At 30.3% G+C, this 15,480-nt stretch overlaps 1 protein-coding gene across 1 annotated transcript in view; it reads right to left on the bottom strand.

The window, feature by feature from the left end:
- LOC123290875 overlaps nucleotides 1-15,480 on the bottom strand; it is a 71,559-nt gene that overhangs the window by 18,915 nt on the left and 37,164 nt on the right. The window contains exons 2-5 of the mRNA XM_044871228.1: nucleotides 14,725-14,928; nucleotides 13,169-13,347; nucleotides 2,173-2,398; nucleotides 1,975-2,105 (exon numbers count right to left, since the gene is read on the bottom strand). Of these exons, the coding sequence (XP_044727163.1) occupies nucleotides 1,975-2,105; nucleotides 2,173-2,398; nucleotides 13,169-13,347; nucleotides 14,725-14,928 (740 nt within the window). The remainder of the gene's footprint in view (nucleotides 1-1,974; nucleotides 2,106-2,172; nucleotides 2,399-13,168; nucleotides 13,348-14,724; nucleotides 14,929-15,480) is intronic.

The raw sequence follows: 15,480 nt of genomic DNA, 5'->3' as shown, positions 1-15,480 counted from the left end.
TGCCATTTATTTTCTCGGCTTATATGACTCGCAGGAAATACGTTCGGGACTCAAATTGTAGTTTTTAATGGTATCTCTTTGTAAAATTCGTCGCAAAATAATACAAAGTTTCCGCACAATTTGCGAAAATGCAAAAATAGGTGCTTCGGACCTCTATTTCATTGTCATATAAAACGGAGGTAAAATTCTCAATATTAGAAACACTCATAGTAAAGTACGGTAGAATATGGAACTTTCGATAGCTTACTACTATAATTCCATATCCTTGTGTATAATTACATTCGTTAAATTTAATTTGAAAAAATAAACTAACCAAATTCTTCTAATCTCCATTGTAAATATTTATATATACAATTAAATATCAGACAATTTGAAAAAATTTCTAGCCACAGTTGTTAAATAAACTAGTCTTGACACTTTATTTCTTGATTAAAACTATCCATTTCGAAAAGAGTTAGGCAAAACCAAAAAGGATAAACAAAGTGATAATTCACAGAACAAAATAATGAGTCTAATCGTAACTTAGGGTTATTCAAGGAAAAAATGATTGCTTAAATGAAAAAGGACCCAAGTTGAGGCAATCACGAGTTTTATCTACAAGAGTAATTACAAAGAATAAAATATGACTATTGTTCGTGGGTAAAAATTGTGGAATAATAATGTATATGAATTAAATGTTAGTCGGCTATCCTCAGAAGTAAAGTGAACTTTGAAAAAAGTGAACTTTTTATTTATTTTTTAAATTAATTATAGTATGAATAATTAAAATTTTACAATTCGTAAATTAAAATTATTTACTTGGCTATTGATAAATGGTAAGTAACCTGGTAGTTTAAATTGAGACTACTGAAAACGGGTCCACTTCCTGTTTTAATTAGTACGATTTATTATCAGCCAGGATTTATCTAATTTGATTGGCCTTTAAAAATGGTAAGTACAAGTATTGTCATCTAGTAATCAAAATTGGAACTACTGATAACGAGTCCACTTCGTTTCATTAGTACGAATTATTATCGCCAGTTGGCAAGCTTTCAACTCTTAGTTATCAATAAAAAACTATAGTAATATTTTAAAAAAAATATTTTGACTGAATTGGGTTTCAAACGCGCGGGTTTTCTGAATGACAGCGAAACGGCGATCCCCTGACCTATCAATGAGGTTAAACATGAATTGAACTTATAAGGTTTAGTTTCGATCATTTAATGTCACGCAAGTACAGTGCATTTTGCTCATTGAAACTCGTGATTGCCTCAACTTGGGTAATTTGTTTTCCAGTCAATCATTTTTTTCCTTGAATTATACTTGAAATCTTCAATTTGGCATAAGTTTGATCACTATAACATGGATCAAGTAAGTGTGCGAGTTTTGCAACAAAAAATTTCTTGCCCCTCTCTTGGGGTCATACGAAATTTAGGCAATCATCGTACATATTCTTAACGAACATGTATACCATCATTCCTGATGGTTTTCATCAACATAACAGACACCCTGGAATTTTTGCAGTGGCCTCTTGGATCATAATAAAATAACTAACCATTTTTTTGGAAAAATTTCTTCGAAAAATTAATACATTTGGCAGAAATTCATTATTAAAAATTGTATGAGAACATGCTTTTACATACGATTTGTGCCAAATTGCATTCGTTTTCGAAAGTATACAGAAGTGTTCCCCTAAAATCTTTGGATTTGGCGGCTAAGTAGCTGTTTTGTCCCTTTCACGTGAAATGAATCATGTGATAAAAATGTCACATAAAATATGATTCCACTCTATTTATGCTTATAAATAATTAGAGGTCAGGCAATAAGAAGCTGTATAGTTAATTATTAATTACTTCTCAATACATTTTTTAATATTTTAAGTATCAAGACTAGTTTCTAATTATAGTGCCACTACTTTTGAAAAATAAACAAAGATAATTAAAGTGAAAATTTAGTTAAAATATTCACAAATTCTTCATTTGAAATACTACTTACATCTGCTGGAAAATCCGAGTGATTAAACATACTTGGATCATCTAAATTGGTACCAGGTGTGGGAGTAGATGTGGCTGGAATTAATTGATTTCTTGAATGTTGTTCAGCTGGTGATTGAAATGGAGAATAATCTTAAAAAATTAATTTTATCAAAAAAAAAAAAAAAAAAATTATAAAATTAATACAATAATATTTTACCGTTTAATGAATGTTGTCTTTGTAAATCAAAATTTTGAGAATTCCACATATTAGTACTTTGAGACATTCCGTTCCATAATCCCGATTCCATAGGTGTGCTATTTTGATAATGAGAGTCAAACATTCCACTTGTATGTGATTCTGATGGTGATGAAATATTTTGGTTATTTGAGTAAATATTTGGTAATGGATTAAAATTTGGTTCGCCATATCCCATTCCGTATTCCTGTAAATTCAATGAAAATTACATATATATTCTGTTTTGCTTTCAATGATTTGATATTATATCGATAAATAATCATATTGTGCAGCTTAATTATGTAACTTTAAAACTGTAAAAAAAAATTCCTAAAAAGGGCGTTCCAAGCAAAATTTTTCTGTTTGACTGTTAAGGCAATTTCGAATCAAAATTTATTTATCAAAATATTTATTAGCTTTGTTTATAAAAATATTTTTATTTAATATACCAAGAAACCGGAACAATAAGTTATATGTGAGATGCAATACATACTATTGTCTCTAAAACAACTGAACTTGGGACAGAAAGTGATATTTTATGAAAAATCACGCTATAGTAAAAAATTCGATGAGTTTTTGGCAACATATAAAAAAAAATTTTCTTCAAACAAATACGATTGTGTCATATAAGAAGAGATTTATGTTATATAAAGTAAGGGTATAAGAAAATAATTACTAAGACGTTTGGTACTGGAAATATACTGAATTCGAGTTTACAAAATAGGTCTTCGAAATAATTAGTTTTTGAAAATTGTTTATATCTTGTGCTAACACGCTATCAAATTTTGAATTCGTTATTTCTATTTGTTCTTAAGTTGTTGTATGATTAGTCAGTCGATTTTAAAATTGTGTCATTTTATAGAAAAAGAAACAAAAACAAGTGGAAACAAACAATTAACTGAGTTAATTGTTGAAATACCATGTATAGACAGTGTTGAAAACGCATTCTTTGGTGTTTTTACGTCATGTAACTAAAGAAAGATAAACAAACATGTACCTGTATATACACTTACTATATAATGTTTCTAAGCTAATTTGCCCCCTCACGGGTAAATAGTGATGTTTACGAAAAAACTTTTCAAACAAAAGTTGTTTTTTTTTATATGGAACATTTTTTACGTTTAAACTATTTTCTATCTCTAAAGGTTTAAAAGATGGGTTCTACGGACCCTTGACCCAATTGACCTATGTTGCTCATTTACGAACTCGACTTCACTTTTTACGTCCTGAGCACGCTATTAAAAATTCAAGTTTGATATCTCTTTTTGTTTTCAAGTTAGCATGTTCACAGACGGATGGACGGACAGACAACCGAAAATGGACTAAATAGGTGATTTTATGAACACGTATACCAAAATTTTGTTCGTACTTACAAACTTGGGACTAAACTTAGTATACCTTGATATATATATTACATATATACATGGTATAAAAATACACTTCAGGTCTGAAACTCCTATTTTGGAAAATACCACAAAGTTGGAAATAGCTCCAATTAATAGAACGCATTCGATTTTTGAAAGAAAAAAATCTTTTGAAATAATTACTCCTCAAGCTTTAAAATGGATGGCACACTTGATTTGGGCAATAGGTTGTGATGATTCGTCCATTAGGTAAACCTTGTCGACCCCCCTATAACGCTAGAGTTTAAGGATACATAATACAGGTTAGAACAATAATTCAGGGGCCTCAAGTACGTTACAATAAAATAAGGCGAGTTTTTAATATGACAAAAATTAGTTATCCAAATATGAGCCAGCTTAAGCAAACCTTATATGAGTACCTTTTTCGAATAAACTATTTTTACCGCGGCTATTATACTGACAAAATTCAAATCATTTGTGACTTCGCCTATGGCGGTAATTACTAAACTAATTTCAAGCTTTCCACGACTGAGTAGAGGAATACTAGTTAGATTTAAATATGTTAGCCCTTTAGGTACTGATATAAATAAATAACTTCTAGTAGTGTACTAATATCTGCCTTAAAGGGGGAATATCAGAGCGACACCGATAAAATAATTGTTTAAAGCCAAAACAATGTATGAATATTGTCTTACAGGTAAGATACTTTCGAAAAAGTATCTATATTTGTTGGTTTTATAACAATATACACCGAAAAATGAATGTGTTTTATGTCAAACTAAAACGTCTATTTCAAAAACTATAGTACATACGCTCAATCAATTTATGGAATAGTTTTTCACATAAATTCATTTTGAATTATCGACGTTTTTCTTTCTTTTACCTATTAAATATCGAATCGAAAAATATAAATTCATTTTAAAAGGGACAACGTATTTACGTATTATACATAAAGAACCCCGTACTACTGTATATGAAGAATGGCTTTCAGTCAAATGTTGCCAGAATGTAAGAAAATACTCTTCTTGTCATTCTAAACGAATGTCTTAATTGGCAAAAATCTCGCCAACCCTTTTCGAAATATTCCAGGTCAAAGTTCCCGATTTTCATTGAACTTCAAAAGGTGCTATATCAAATGCAATCGCATAATTTACGGCTGAAAAGATAAGGAGTGAATTGGTTTCTGCCATAGTATCAGATGAGGTTATCCAACCTTCCGAGAGTATCTCTGAATTGTTCCGATTTTTTGGAGCTTCCGGTTTTTGGAGTTATTGCAACCGGAAGTGTGCAAAATTTTTTCGGAATAATTCTTCTACAAAGCATAAATTGCACATGGCAGTGTGTATGTGTGATTGGGTGTGTTTCAAGAACAAAGTAATTTTTTTCCAGTTCTTTTTGAATAATTTATACATTCTAAACTTCAGGACTGTTTCCATGGTTTCGGACATTCATAACTTCATTAAACAATCTGGTTGGCGGATATCGCGTATGAGCCATTTTATTCGTTGTTGCTAGATATCAATAGCCGTGAAGATAGCTAGAACATTTTTGGGTAAACTCATTTGTAACTTTGGCAGAGGCCAATTCATTTCTGTCATCGTTTCAGGCGTAAATTATGCGATTGCATATGATATAGCATCTCTTGAAATTTAATGAAAATCGGGAACTTTGACTGGAATATTTCGAAAACGTTGGCAAAATTTTTGCCCATTGAGTCATTTGTTCAGAATAACAATAAGAATATCTTCCCGAGTTCTGGCAACATTTGACCAAGAGCTATTTTCTATATACAGTAGTCCGGGGTCCTTTATTACACTATACATAAACACGAGAAAACACGAGGATATGATGTATATTTATGTTATGTGTTGTATACATGTGTATACTGGTTGCAGAAGAGAGAGATTTCGCGCTTAATTTATTGAGCGAATGAAAATTGTATACCTCTCTTTTTCATGTAATATCAATCCTTATTACATGAATGTTTTATGTAATATTTTCTCTTTCTTTATCGAACTCATATTACTATCATTTACTAGCACATATACCATCTTATATTGCTATTGCATCGAATATTCTATCTATATCCTATCATTACGATCATTTTTTTCATCATCAGTTGTCATTTCATTTTAACTTACTGTATGTTTATATACTTTATTTCACTTTTTTCCCTGATATATGTTTTATACGATATGATGCATTTGTTGTGCTATATATTTAAATTTACGTCTTTTTTTATCGTGTTCAATTATATATGATGTGTACTTTGTCTAACTTAAATATTATAATTCTAACGTCTCTATACTTAAGCTTGGTTGTATTGTTGGAAAATCTTTGCGAAAGCCGGCGTCATACAGACGCTGTAGCGTTGTTCCCATGGTAACTAGTCTCGTTTCAGACAACATTGTACGTTCAATATTGGTAGCGTTTATTTCGTGAACTAACTTGCGCTTCGTACTCGTAGTTTGTATATTCAGAGCTATGTTTGCTAACCTGTTACACACACACACAATCGTTATTGGGTCAACTGTTTATATTGTTGTTATGAACGATATAGTCTAACTGATTAACTGACACAGTTTAACTGTGCCAATGTTTTATACTTTCAATGCAAGAAAATAATTTATGCTATTAAAGTATACACATATTTCAATCAATCAATCCTTTTACGTCAGTTTATTTTGCATGATTATTTTCTACAAGGTTTGAATCGTGGCATCGAAATTTGCACATATAAATAGGATTTGAAATTAGTTACTCCTCAAACAGATACAGTTTCTAAGGGTGGCACTTTCAAATAGCATTAAACATATACTTGACTAAGGCTTTGTACATCATCAGATTTAATCGAGAAGGTTAATCGATGTGTTGGTTTTACTTTGGTTGGACCTCAGAAATTTCATCAAATTTTTGCTTCAGAAAAAACGTTTGACCTAAGATTCTTATAATATGCGCAGTGGTTTTAATTGATGGACAAAATTATTTAAATATACACTCCTAGATATCTTGGGAGTGATTTCTTGAACCGTTTCCCGTATTATCTATTCTAAATGGTCTACATTTCTAAACGACCATTAGCATTCCTATCGAACTTTTTTAATTTGTGAACATTTTGTACACCAATTTCAAAAGTGAATAGATGAATAATTTCGAAAGCAGAGATTTTTATAAAGAATAACTGTTCGTAAACCTTATAATAAAAAAAGTTTTCCATATGTAGCTAGCTTAAGTAGTCACGCTGTATAAGCTCGCTGGACCTAATTTTGAACATTCTTTCATACATTTTGTAAGTTGTTCTGGTCATTCGCGTTCAATATTAGATTGGAGTTTGCCTAAGGTCTCTGGCTGTTTGTGATAGACCATTGATTTGATTTAGTACCAAAGGAAAACAACCAAGAAGCAAATTTTTGTGATCAATGATTTCACGACTATTGAGTGATAATCCATGATATTCATTTTCATTGGCTACACAACAATGGGATTAATTTCTTAAATAAAACAAATGAAACACACAATTGAGTGAGGTAATTGTTGAAATACCGTGCACAGACAATGTTGATTACGCATCGTTTGTTTTTTACGTCATGCAAGTAAAGAAAGGCAGCCACTCTTAGATAGCCACACATACATACATGCCACAAACAAATAACTGATATTCCCATATAACACGTACTAATTTGCGCCCTTACGGATGAACAGTGATGCTTACGAAAAAATGTTTCAAACAAAAGTTTTTTTTTTTTTTTTAAAAGGAACATTTTTTACATTTAAACTTTTATTCTATCTCTAACGGTTTACAGGATGGATTCTACGGACCCAAGACCCAATTGACCTATGTTGCTCATTTACGAACTCGACATCACTTTTTACGCCCTAAGCACCTAAGCAAATTTCAGCTTGATATCTCTTTTCGTTTTTGAATTATCGTGTTTACAGACGGAGAGCAACAAAGATAAATTTTGTTTAGGATCAATATTTTTAAGGGTTAAAAACTTGGTATGTAACATGATATGGTACATGTGGGCTTTTATCTGTCCTGTTTACCAAACCATTTGCAGGAAATTGCAGGCAGAGTTCACAAATAATTTTAATAATGAATTTCAATGAAAATGTACTTGTAATTGTTATTGGAACAAAAAAATGCCTACACGAGGTACAAAATCTTTTTCACCAAAAAACAATTAATAAACTCGACAGCTTTAATTCTCGTAAATACGCGCTTTTACGCATTTCTGTACGAGCTTCTTTTGATCGGATTATTTATTAATTTTCATAGCAAAACTGACACTTATGAATTAATTTATTAAGTTTTCGTATATGAAATCGTAATTATTCAATTTAAGTAGTGATAAAAAAGACACATAAATGATAGATGTTCGAAAAGGCGTGCTTTTACGTCCGAAATTCAAACGTTTGCTCCAACGTCGGTTAACTAGCCTTAGGTCAATCCAAATAATCTAGATGAGCATTCAATCATTATTTGAGAGTTGGTACTTTGCTACAAGCTTACATTCTTTTCTTTAAGAAGTATGATAAAAATGAAGGAGCTCGAACACCCTAATAAATGTTTAAAACCATAAAGATTTGTTCATTATTTGTTCAATTAAAATTGTTCATGATGAAAAATTAAAATTTACCTGTACTCAAATTACTTAAATACTAAAATGTTAAAATTTTCTTGTAATAGTTTTTCATCTTTTAATCTTTATGAGACGTTTTTATTTCTTAAATTATGTAGAAAATTTTAGTGTAATTTTGTTATAATCGTATTAGCTTAAGAAAATTCTTTACGAGTTAATATCTCGTATATTGGGATAATCTCTATATATTATAAATGTGAAAGTAAGGGTGTTTGTTTGTTTGTTTGTTACGCTTTCACGTTAAAACTAGCGAATGGTTTTTAATGAAACTGTACAGCAATATAGCTTCAATATACTTCATACTTCAATAACACATCATAATTTATAAAGATATATTGAAAAAAATAAAATTAATCTGTAAAAATTTAAAATAGTAAATGTCAAACCATTCATGGCCAACTTTTCTGATATACTCAATGAATTATGACTATTTTATATTTAACAAAATTGAAAACTGTGCACATTAAGAGAGGTGGAGGCTATAAAGCGGTGTTTTTTACTTTTAAGTCCAGTGAAACGAGCGGGTATCAGACTAGTAAATAATAATTCCCTTAGCATTTCATTCAAATCGATAAAACAGAGGAAAAATTATATTTACAGTCTATGCTTATATACGCATAATTACATCGTTACAAATATATGTATCTATTGGTAGCAGGTGAAAAACGCTAAAGAGTTCTATCAAATTTTCAATATTTCAATAACATATAAATTGAAAATTTAAAGAAAACCTCGACACAAAATCAGTTCTTATCAATTCATTGCATCGTAGCTCCTAAACGGATGAACAGATTTTGATTTTTTTTGAAAGATAATTTGATCGAAAGTGTTCTTAACTATGTTCAAAGAAAATCTGCTTACCTTTGAAGGGCTAAGTCCATTACCTCTTTTCTATTTGTATTCGGGTGCGGAACCCTAAACTCGAACTTAAACATAGCTAAGAACGCTCTAGATCAAATTACTTTTCAAATAAAAAAAAATACAAAATTGGTTCATCCGTTTAGGAGCTACGATGCCACAAAATCGTGTCTCATCGATTATCTCGAGTAACTCTTAAACGGAAGACCCGATTATGTCCTTTTTTTATTTGAAAGTTCGAGTTTAGGATTCCGTATCTGAATACAAGTAATTTTGACCATGAGTATTCTTAGCTATGTTTCAAGAAAATCTGCCCAGCCGTTTGAAGAACATCACCTCTATTCTAGTTTTTATCGGGTACGGAATCCTAAGCTCATACTTAAAACATATCAAATAACACTCAGGGTTAAATTACCTTTAAAAAAGATCAAAATTGGTTAATCTGTTTAGGAGCTATGATGCCACAGACAAGTAAAACTTATAACACTATCCTCCTCTTTGTAAGTCGGGGATTAAAAATAATATACAAATTAATAACAATAAATACCTACAGCTATTAGTATACTAATTTCTCTGCCTTTAAAAATGCTTTTTATTATCAAAATATTAAAAAATTCCATTGTGTTTTTTCAATAAAAAAAGAAGACGAAATGTACAAGAATAAAACTAACATAGAGTGGAATATTTATATTTGCGCGCGGGCAAACATCCGCGTGATCATTTAGCAACATAACGACCAGTAAATGAAACAGTTGCTATGACAACATCGTTTTAATATATACTACGTCCACCATATGACGCCACCAAAAAATATATATAAACGAATCATTATCATTAACATCATATGACATCGATAATATTATTATTATCATCGATATAAAAACCAGAGAAGAGATAAAGTATTGTCTCTCTTCTCTGATAAAAACCTGTCATCTATTTGTTTATGGTTAACTCGCTTTCTTTTCTTTTTTTTTGGTCTGATTAAAGTGTTTTAAGCGATTTCTATTACGACAGAAACAACAAGTGCTCTTCTGAAGTACTGTTTATACCATGTATATATGAAATATACATAGTATTATAAGTTTAGTCCCAAGTTTGTAACGCTTAAAAATAATGATGCTAGGAAAAAAATTGTCATAGGTGTTCATAGAATCACCTAATTAGTCCATTTCCGGTTGTCCGTCCGCCCGTCCGTCTGTGGTCACGATAACTCAAAAACGAAAAAAGATATCGAGCTGAAATTTTTACAGCGTACTCAGGACGTAAAAAGTGAGGTCAAGTTCGTAAATGAGCATCATAGGTCAATTGGGTCTTGGGTCCGTAGGACCCATCTTATAAACCGTTAGAGATAGAACAAAAGTTTAAATGTAAAAAATGTTCCTTATCAAAAATTAAACAACTTTTGTTTGAAACATTTTTTCGTAAACATCACTGTTTACCCGTGAGGGCGCCAATTAGGCGGAAATTTTATAATATGTGTACAAACTATACACTAAATGTCGGTAATGCAGAACACTATAAAGTCATTTACATATGTACTATACTTGATTATCAGTTATGTATGTATCACATGTTTGTATGTGTAATAAAGAAATCAACACTGACTATGCATGGTATTTCAACTCAGTCAATTGTTTGTTTTCACTTGTTTACAGTAATGTATTTGTTTAAGGAAATACAAATTAAGATGTACCTAGCTCTGTTAAATACTCTAGACCTCAGGCTAATTTTTGTAAGCATTGGAGGTTCAAATGTTGCTCATTGACGGACTTAGCCTTTTACGTCCTAAACACGCAATAAAAATTTCAGCTTGATATTTCTTTTCGTTTTTGAGTTATCGAGTTGAGAGACGGACGGGCAGACAACCGGAAATGGACTAATTAAGTGATTTTATGAACACCACAAATTTTGTTCGTAGCATCAATATTTTTAGGCGTTACAGACTTGGGACTAAACTTAGTATACCTTGATATATATTTCATATATATATATATATATATATATATATATATATATATATATATATATATATATATATGGTATAAAAAGAAGTAAAATTTAACAAAGTTTTAGACTTTGTGCAATTTTAATCTACATAAATTGTTAAAATTTTTAAATTGTTCTAAAAATATTATCAATAAGTACGTTGAATATATTTTGTTACAAAACAATAAATTTTGTTGAATGTTGACAATTTATTATCAAATGTTTCTACTTATATTTAGTATAAATAATGTCCAAATATTGATAGTGTTAATAATAATCAAATTAAACGATATTACCATGAAATTTGTTTCTGTTTGTATATGACACAGAAATTTAATATTAATGGTTTGTGTAATTGATTCCATTTATTGGCTTAATGGATAGTAGCCATGTCACCTGTGTATTTTATGACTTTAATACATTTAAAATTTGAACCTCGTACAAGAATAAACAGTATATCCTTGGTTATAAACTCGAAATAAAAATTTGAGCCGTAGTAGCGGTGATGGAATAAAAGTATACAGGGTGTCTTTAGTTAAGTTTTAACCATAAAAAGGTTCAAGCAAAAAAAATTGGTTGTGCCGGCACACATCTTACGCAGGCATTAAACTAGGTTTTCAAGCACAAGTTTACTCTACTCCCTAACTGGTAATCGATAGATGAAAACTTTAAAAAGTTGTTAATGATTAAAACATTTTTTGTTCGAAACATTCTTCCACAAACCGTACAGTTTAGGCAAAAAAGGACTGACAAGTTTTACCGAAAATTGTTATTTCATATAATTGTTTCTGCGAAATCTAGGCACTTTTCGAAAAAAATTTCTCAATAAATCCAATAAAATTGATTTTTTTTTCTATAAAGACCATTTTAGTACAAATTGAATGAACAAACGCACAAAAATCTAAATTTTTGCTATCAATTACTGTCTTAACTATTCGGTGTACAAAAAAATGTTCAAACAAAAAATGTTTGCGTATTTATAAAGAACAACTTTGTAATTTAAAGTACGAATTAGTTACGAATCAGAGTGAGGTTTTAATTGAACCTGAAAACTTAGATCTAATTCGATGTCGGTATCAGATGTGTGCCTTTGAAACTAACATTTTTCGATTAAAGCATTTTCCTCGTTTAAATTTATTTATCGAATTTCAAGCATATGTCAACTTAAAAAACACCTTCTGTATGCCTTCTGTTTTTTATTAATGCAAATATACTGACCAGTATCGTTTGACTTTTTATTTCTATTTGTTGAGGCGTAAACGATAGGGAGGTTAGCGATCAAATTAAATTATTGATTGACCAAAGATCGATACATTAAAAAATCTACTATCGGTTTCGAAGGTGGTTCGATTCAACCAATTTTTCATAAATGAAGGCCATTTTTGCACATTTCCATTTTTGCTACCATAATTTGTATCAAAATATAGATAGATACATCAATTATGAACCAAACTAATTTTGAATAGCAAAAAAAAATTTTTTCGAAAGGGTAGCATTTCAAATTTGGAATCTGTGCATTAAAATTATAAGAAAACATCTATGCGGAAAAGAGTAATCGAGTAAGGAACGAGCTGTCTGCCCGTTGTACTATTATGAAAGGAACAAAAAGTTAGGTTTGTAGCTATTTTATAAAAAAAGTAACTGAGCAGTTTTAAAAGTAACTGAGTAGAGAACGGTGTGAAAGAAGAGAAAGAGGTTAAATTTTATATTTTTGAGTTTAATTACGTAATCTTTGCCCTCGAAAATTCTTATATACAACATTTTATCAAAATATATTACATTTAGTTCTAAAGTTCCATTTTACTCCACCTCTATCCCAAATTGCTTGGATTAAGTAAGGGAATTTTACATAACTCCATTACCGCCCTTGGTACAGAATTGCATACATAAACTTTAAATGTAATAATAGAACTAGCCTTTTGCTCGCTGATTCGTGGTTCAGCTTTTTTCGCTTCGCCCTGAACGAAATATTGGACTCACACCTTGCGTTCTCTATACAAAACTCTATTCCCCATCATTTCATTTTAGAAGCGGGATTTAATTCAAAATTTTTATCTTCGATGGTTTATATTTTTTAAATTGTGGCGAAAAAATATACTACAACAATGAAAAACTAAATTAACTTACCCTATGGTTTGGTTCTAATCCATGATGAAAACTTTGTTGGCGTGCTAAGCCCGGATAGGCAGGTGGTGGTGGTCTTCGAGATGTTGTATTAGATAAAACTATTGCAGGTGATCGACTTCCTAATGGAGAAGGTCCAGTATTTATTATTCCACCTCCACTAATACTGCCAACATTCTGACCTATGTTAAAAACAAAGTGGTTAATTTATCAGTTATTTTGTACAGATTGAAGCATAAAAATTATAAGAGTATTTTAACGAAGAAGTACTCTGCCATTAAAGAAAATTATGCCCGGTTCGCTGGAACACAATCCTTTACTCTTTTAAGAAATTTTATTGAAACAAAACGCACATCGGTCCCCTTCAAGCTCAATAGACCTTTTCATTTTAAAAAGTGATTACCTTTTGTTTCGGACAGTATGTCAAAAAACTAATGTGACAAAATGATTAAGAAATATCTTGTATCTTTGTCCAACTTATTACTGTCTGTTCGAAACAATAATGAATCGTAATTGAAATGAAAAGGTCTATCTATACTTCTTCATAAAATTCTTTAAAGAAAATCTTTTCCAAACAAATTAACATGCACTAAAAAGTAAAAAAATAACGATAATATAATGCAGTTAAAATTATTGTTTTTTTTGGAGTCGGTGTCAGCCAAGCTAATGTAGCAAATTGTTCTGTCAGAGCTGTTTCCTTGGCTGACACCGATTCCAAAAAAAAAACAATAATTTTAACTGCATTATATTATCGTTATTTTTTTACTTTTTAGTGCATATTAATTTGTTTGGAAAAGATTTTCTTTTGAAGTCGGTTTTCTTTTTGTTAAAAGTTTTTTTTTTATTATTGAGACAATTTCTTGTTTATATACTCTTTGGCACAAAATGTGCACGTGTTTTACCATTCTAAATGATATAGCTATACCACTTAGAATGGTAAACACTTACACATTTTGCGATTTAGAGGTCTCAAAACTATAGAGTTTGTTACATAAGAAAATTTAAAAATATCATCGAAAAAATTTGTTGTTGAAGAGGCCAATAACTGATAAAGGAAATCGCGGTGTATTACGCCGACACAAATCAGCGTAATCAACCTAATACCCATAAATACCTAGATTTGGTGCTGGGATAACAGAAATACATAATAGGGCAAATTTTTCAAATATCCTAAATTTGACCTTGTCCTTTAAAATCATGTAAATCTTTAAGAATTTAATTTTTAAAAAATTGTTTGTATTTTGTTTATTTTGCATATTTTTCGAGCAAATTCAATGGGAAAATATAAGAGTTTTGCTATATTAATAGTCAAAGGCGATAAAGTATTTCGTCGGAGATTTCTTATTTACCGTTTGTACTACCATTTATCAGTAACGAGGTGACTTTTATATGACCCTGAAAGTGAAGGCCCAACATATTTTGTTTGACAGTTAAGCCGCTTATTCCCTTTGGTTGGGTAATCCTACTAACGGAATTTTAATACATTTGCATGTAGATACTACCAACAAACTTGGGGCTAAACATACAATATTTAAAAAAAAAAAAAGAATATTTTTTACCAAGTGTTTGTTGAGATGTATAGGCCGGAATAAATTGCTGCATTGGTGATGTAGAATTCATATCTAATCTGGACGTGTTTGATAAAGGTGAATAACCTGGTGATTGTAATAATGGTACTGCTGAGGCTGCTTGTCGTTGTGCCACTTTAAGGGCATCTCTTTGAGCTTTTCTGATGCGAGCTTCCTTTGGATTATACTGATAATCTATAAAAAAGAAAATTAAAAAATATTCAATTTAAAAAAAAAAAAATTTTGTAAGTATAAAAAATGTGTGAAAAAGTTTGAAATATTTATTTATTGTATTGTATATTTTATTGATTTCTTGTGTGATTTTCCTTGTCATAAAATACGTACACAGAGAAAAGAGAAAAAAAAGTGTAGAAAATGATTTACTATGTATAATGAAATACTTCAAGTTTTGAGATTGAAAATTTTATTTCTGCGGTACTTCATTAAAGTCTCTTGATGTGATCTTTAAACTTTGATTTTAGGTTTAAAATAGGCCAAAGTTTATATAATTGCAACTTGTGACATTTACAAAAAAAATTATTTCAAATAAAAATTGTTTCTTTCAAATTTATTAATTTTTTTATAGCTCAATTATATATTCAATAAGTTCAGTAAGTACTATTTTTCTGCGAAAAAAATCCATTATCTTTTGTTTTGGACAATTTTGGTCATAACATTATCTTTGTTAATTTACGGGGTCTGATAAGGAGATCTCCTTCACCCAAACACTTTAACGCTGTGCTCCTA

This window comes from Chrysoperla carnea, chromosome 1, assembly GCF_905475395.1.
Source record: "Chrysoperla carnea chromosome 1, inChrCarn1.1, whole genome shotgun sequence".
Lineage (NCBI taxonomy): Eukaryota > Metazoa > Arthropoda > Insecta > Neuroptera > Chrysopidae > Chrysoperla > Chrysoperla carnea.
Note: the sequence above shows the minus strand (reverse complement) of the source record. Positions and strands in the feature narration are given on the sequence as shown.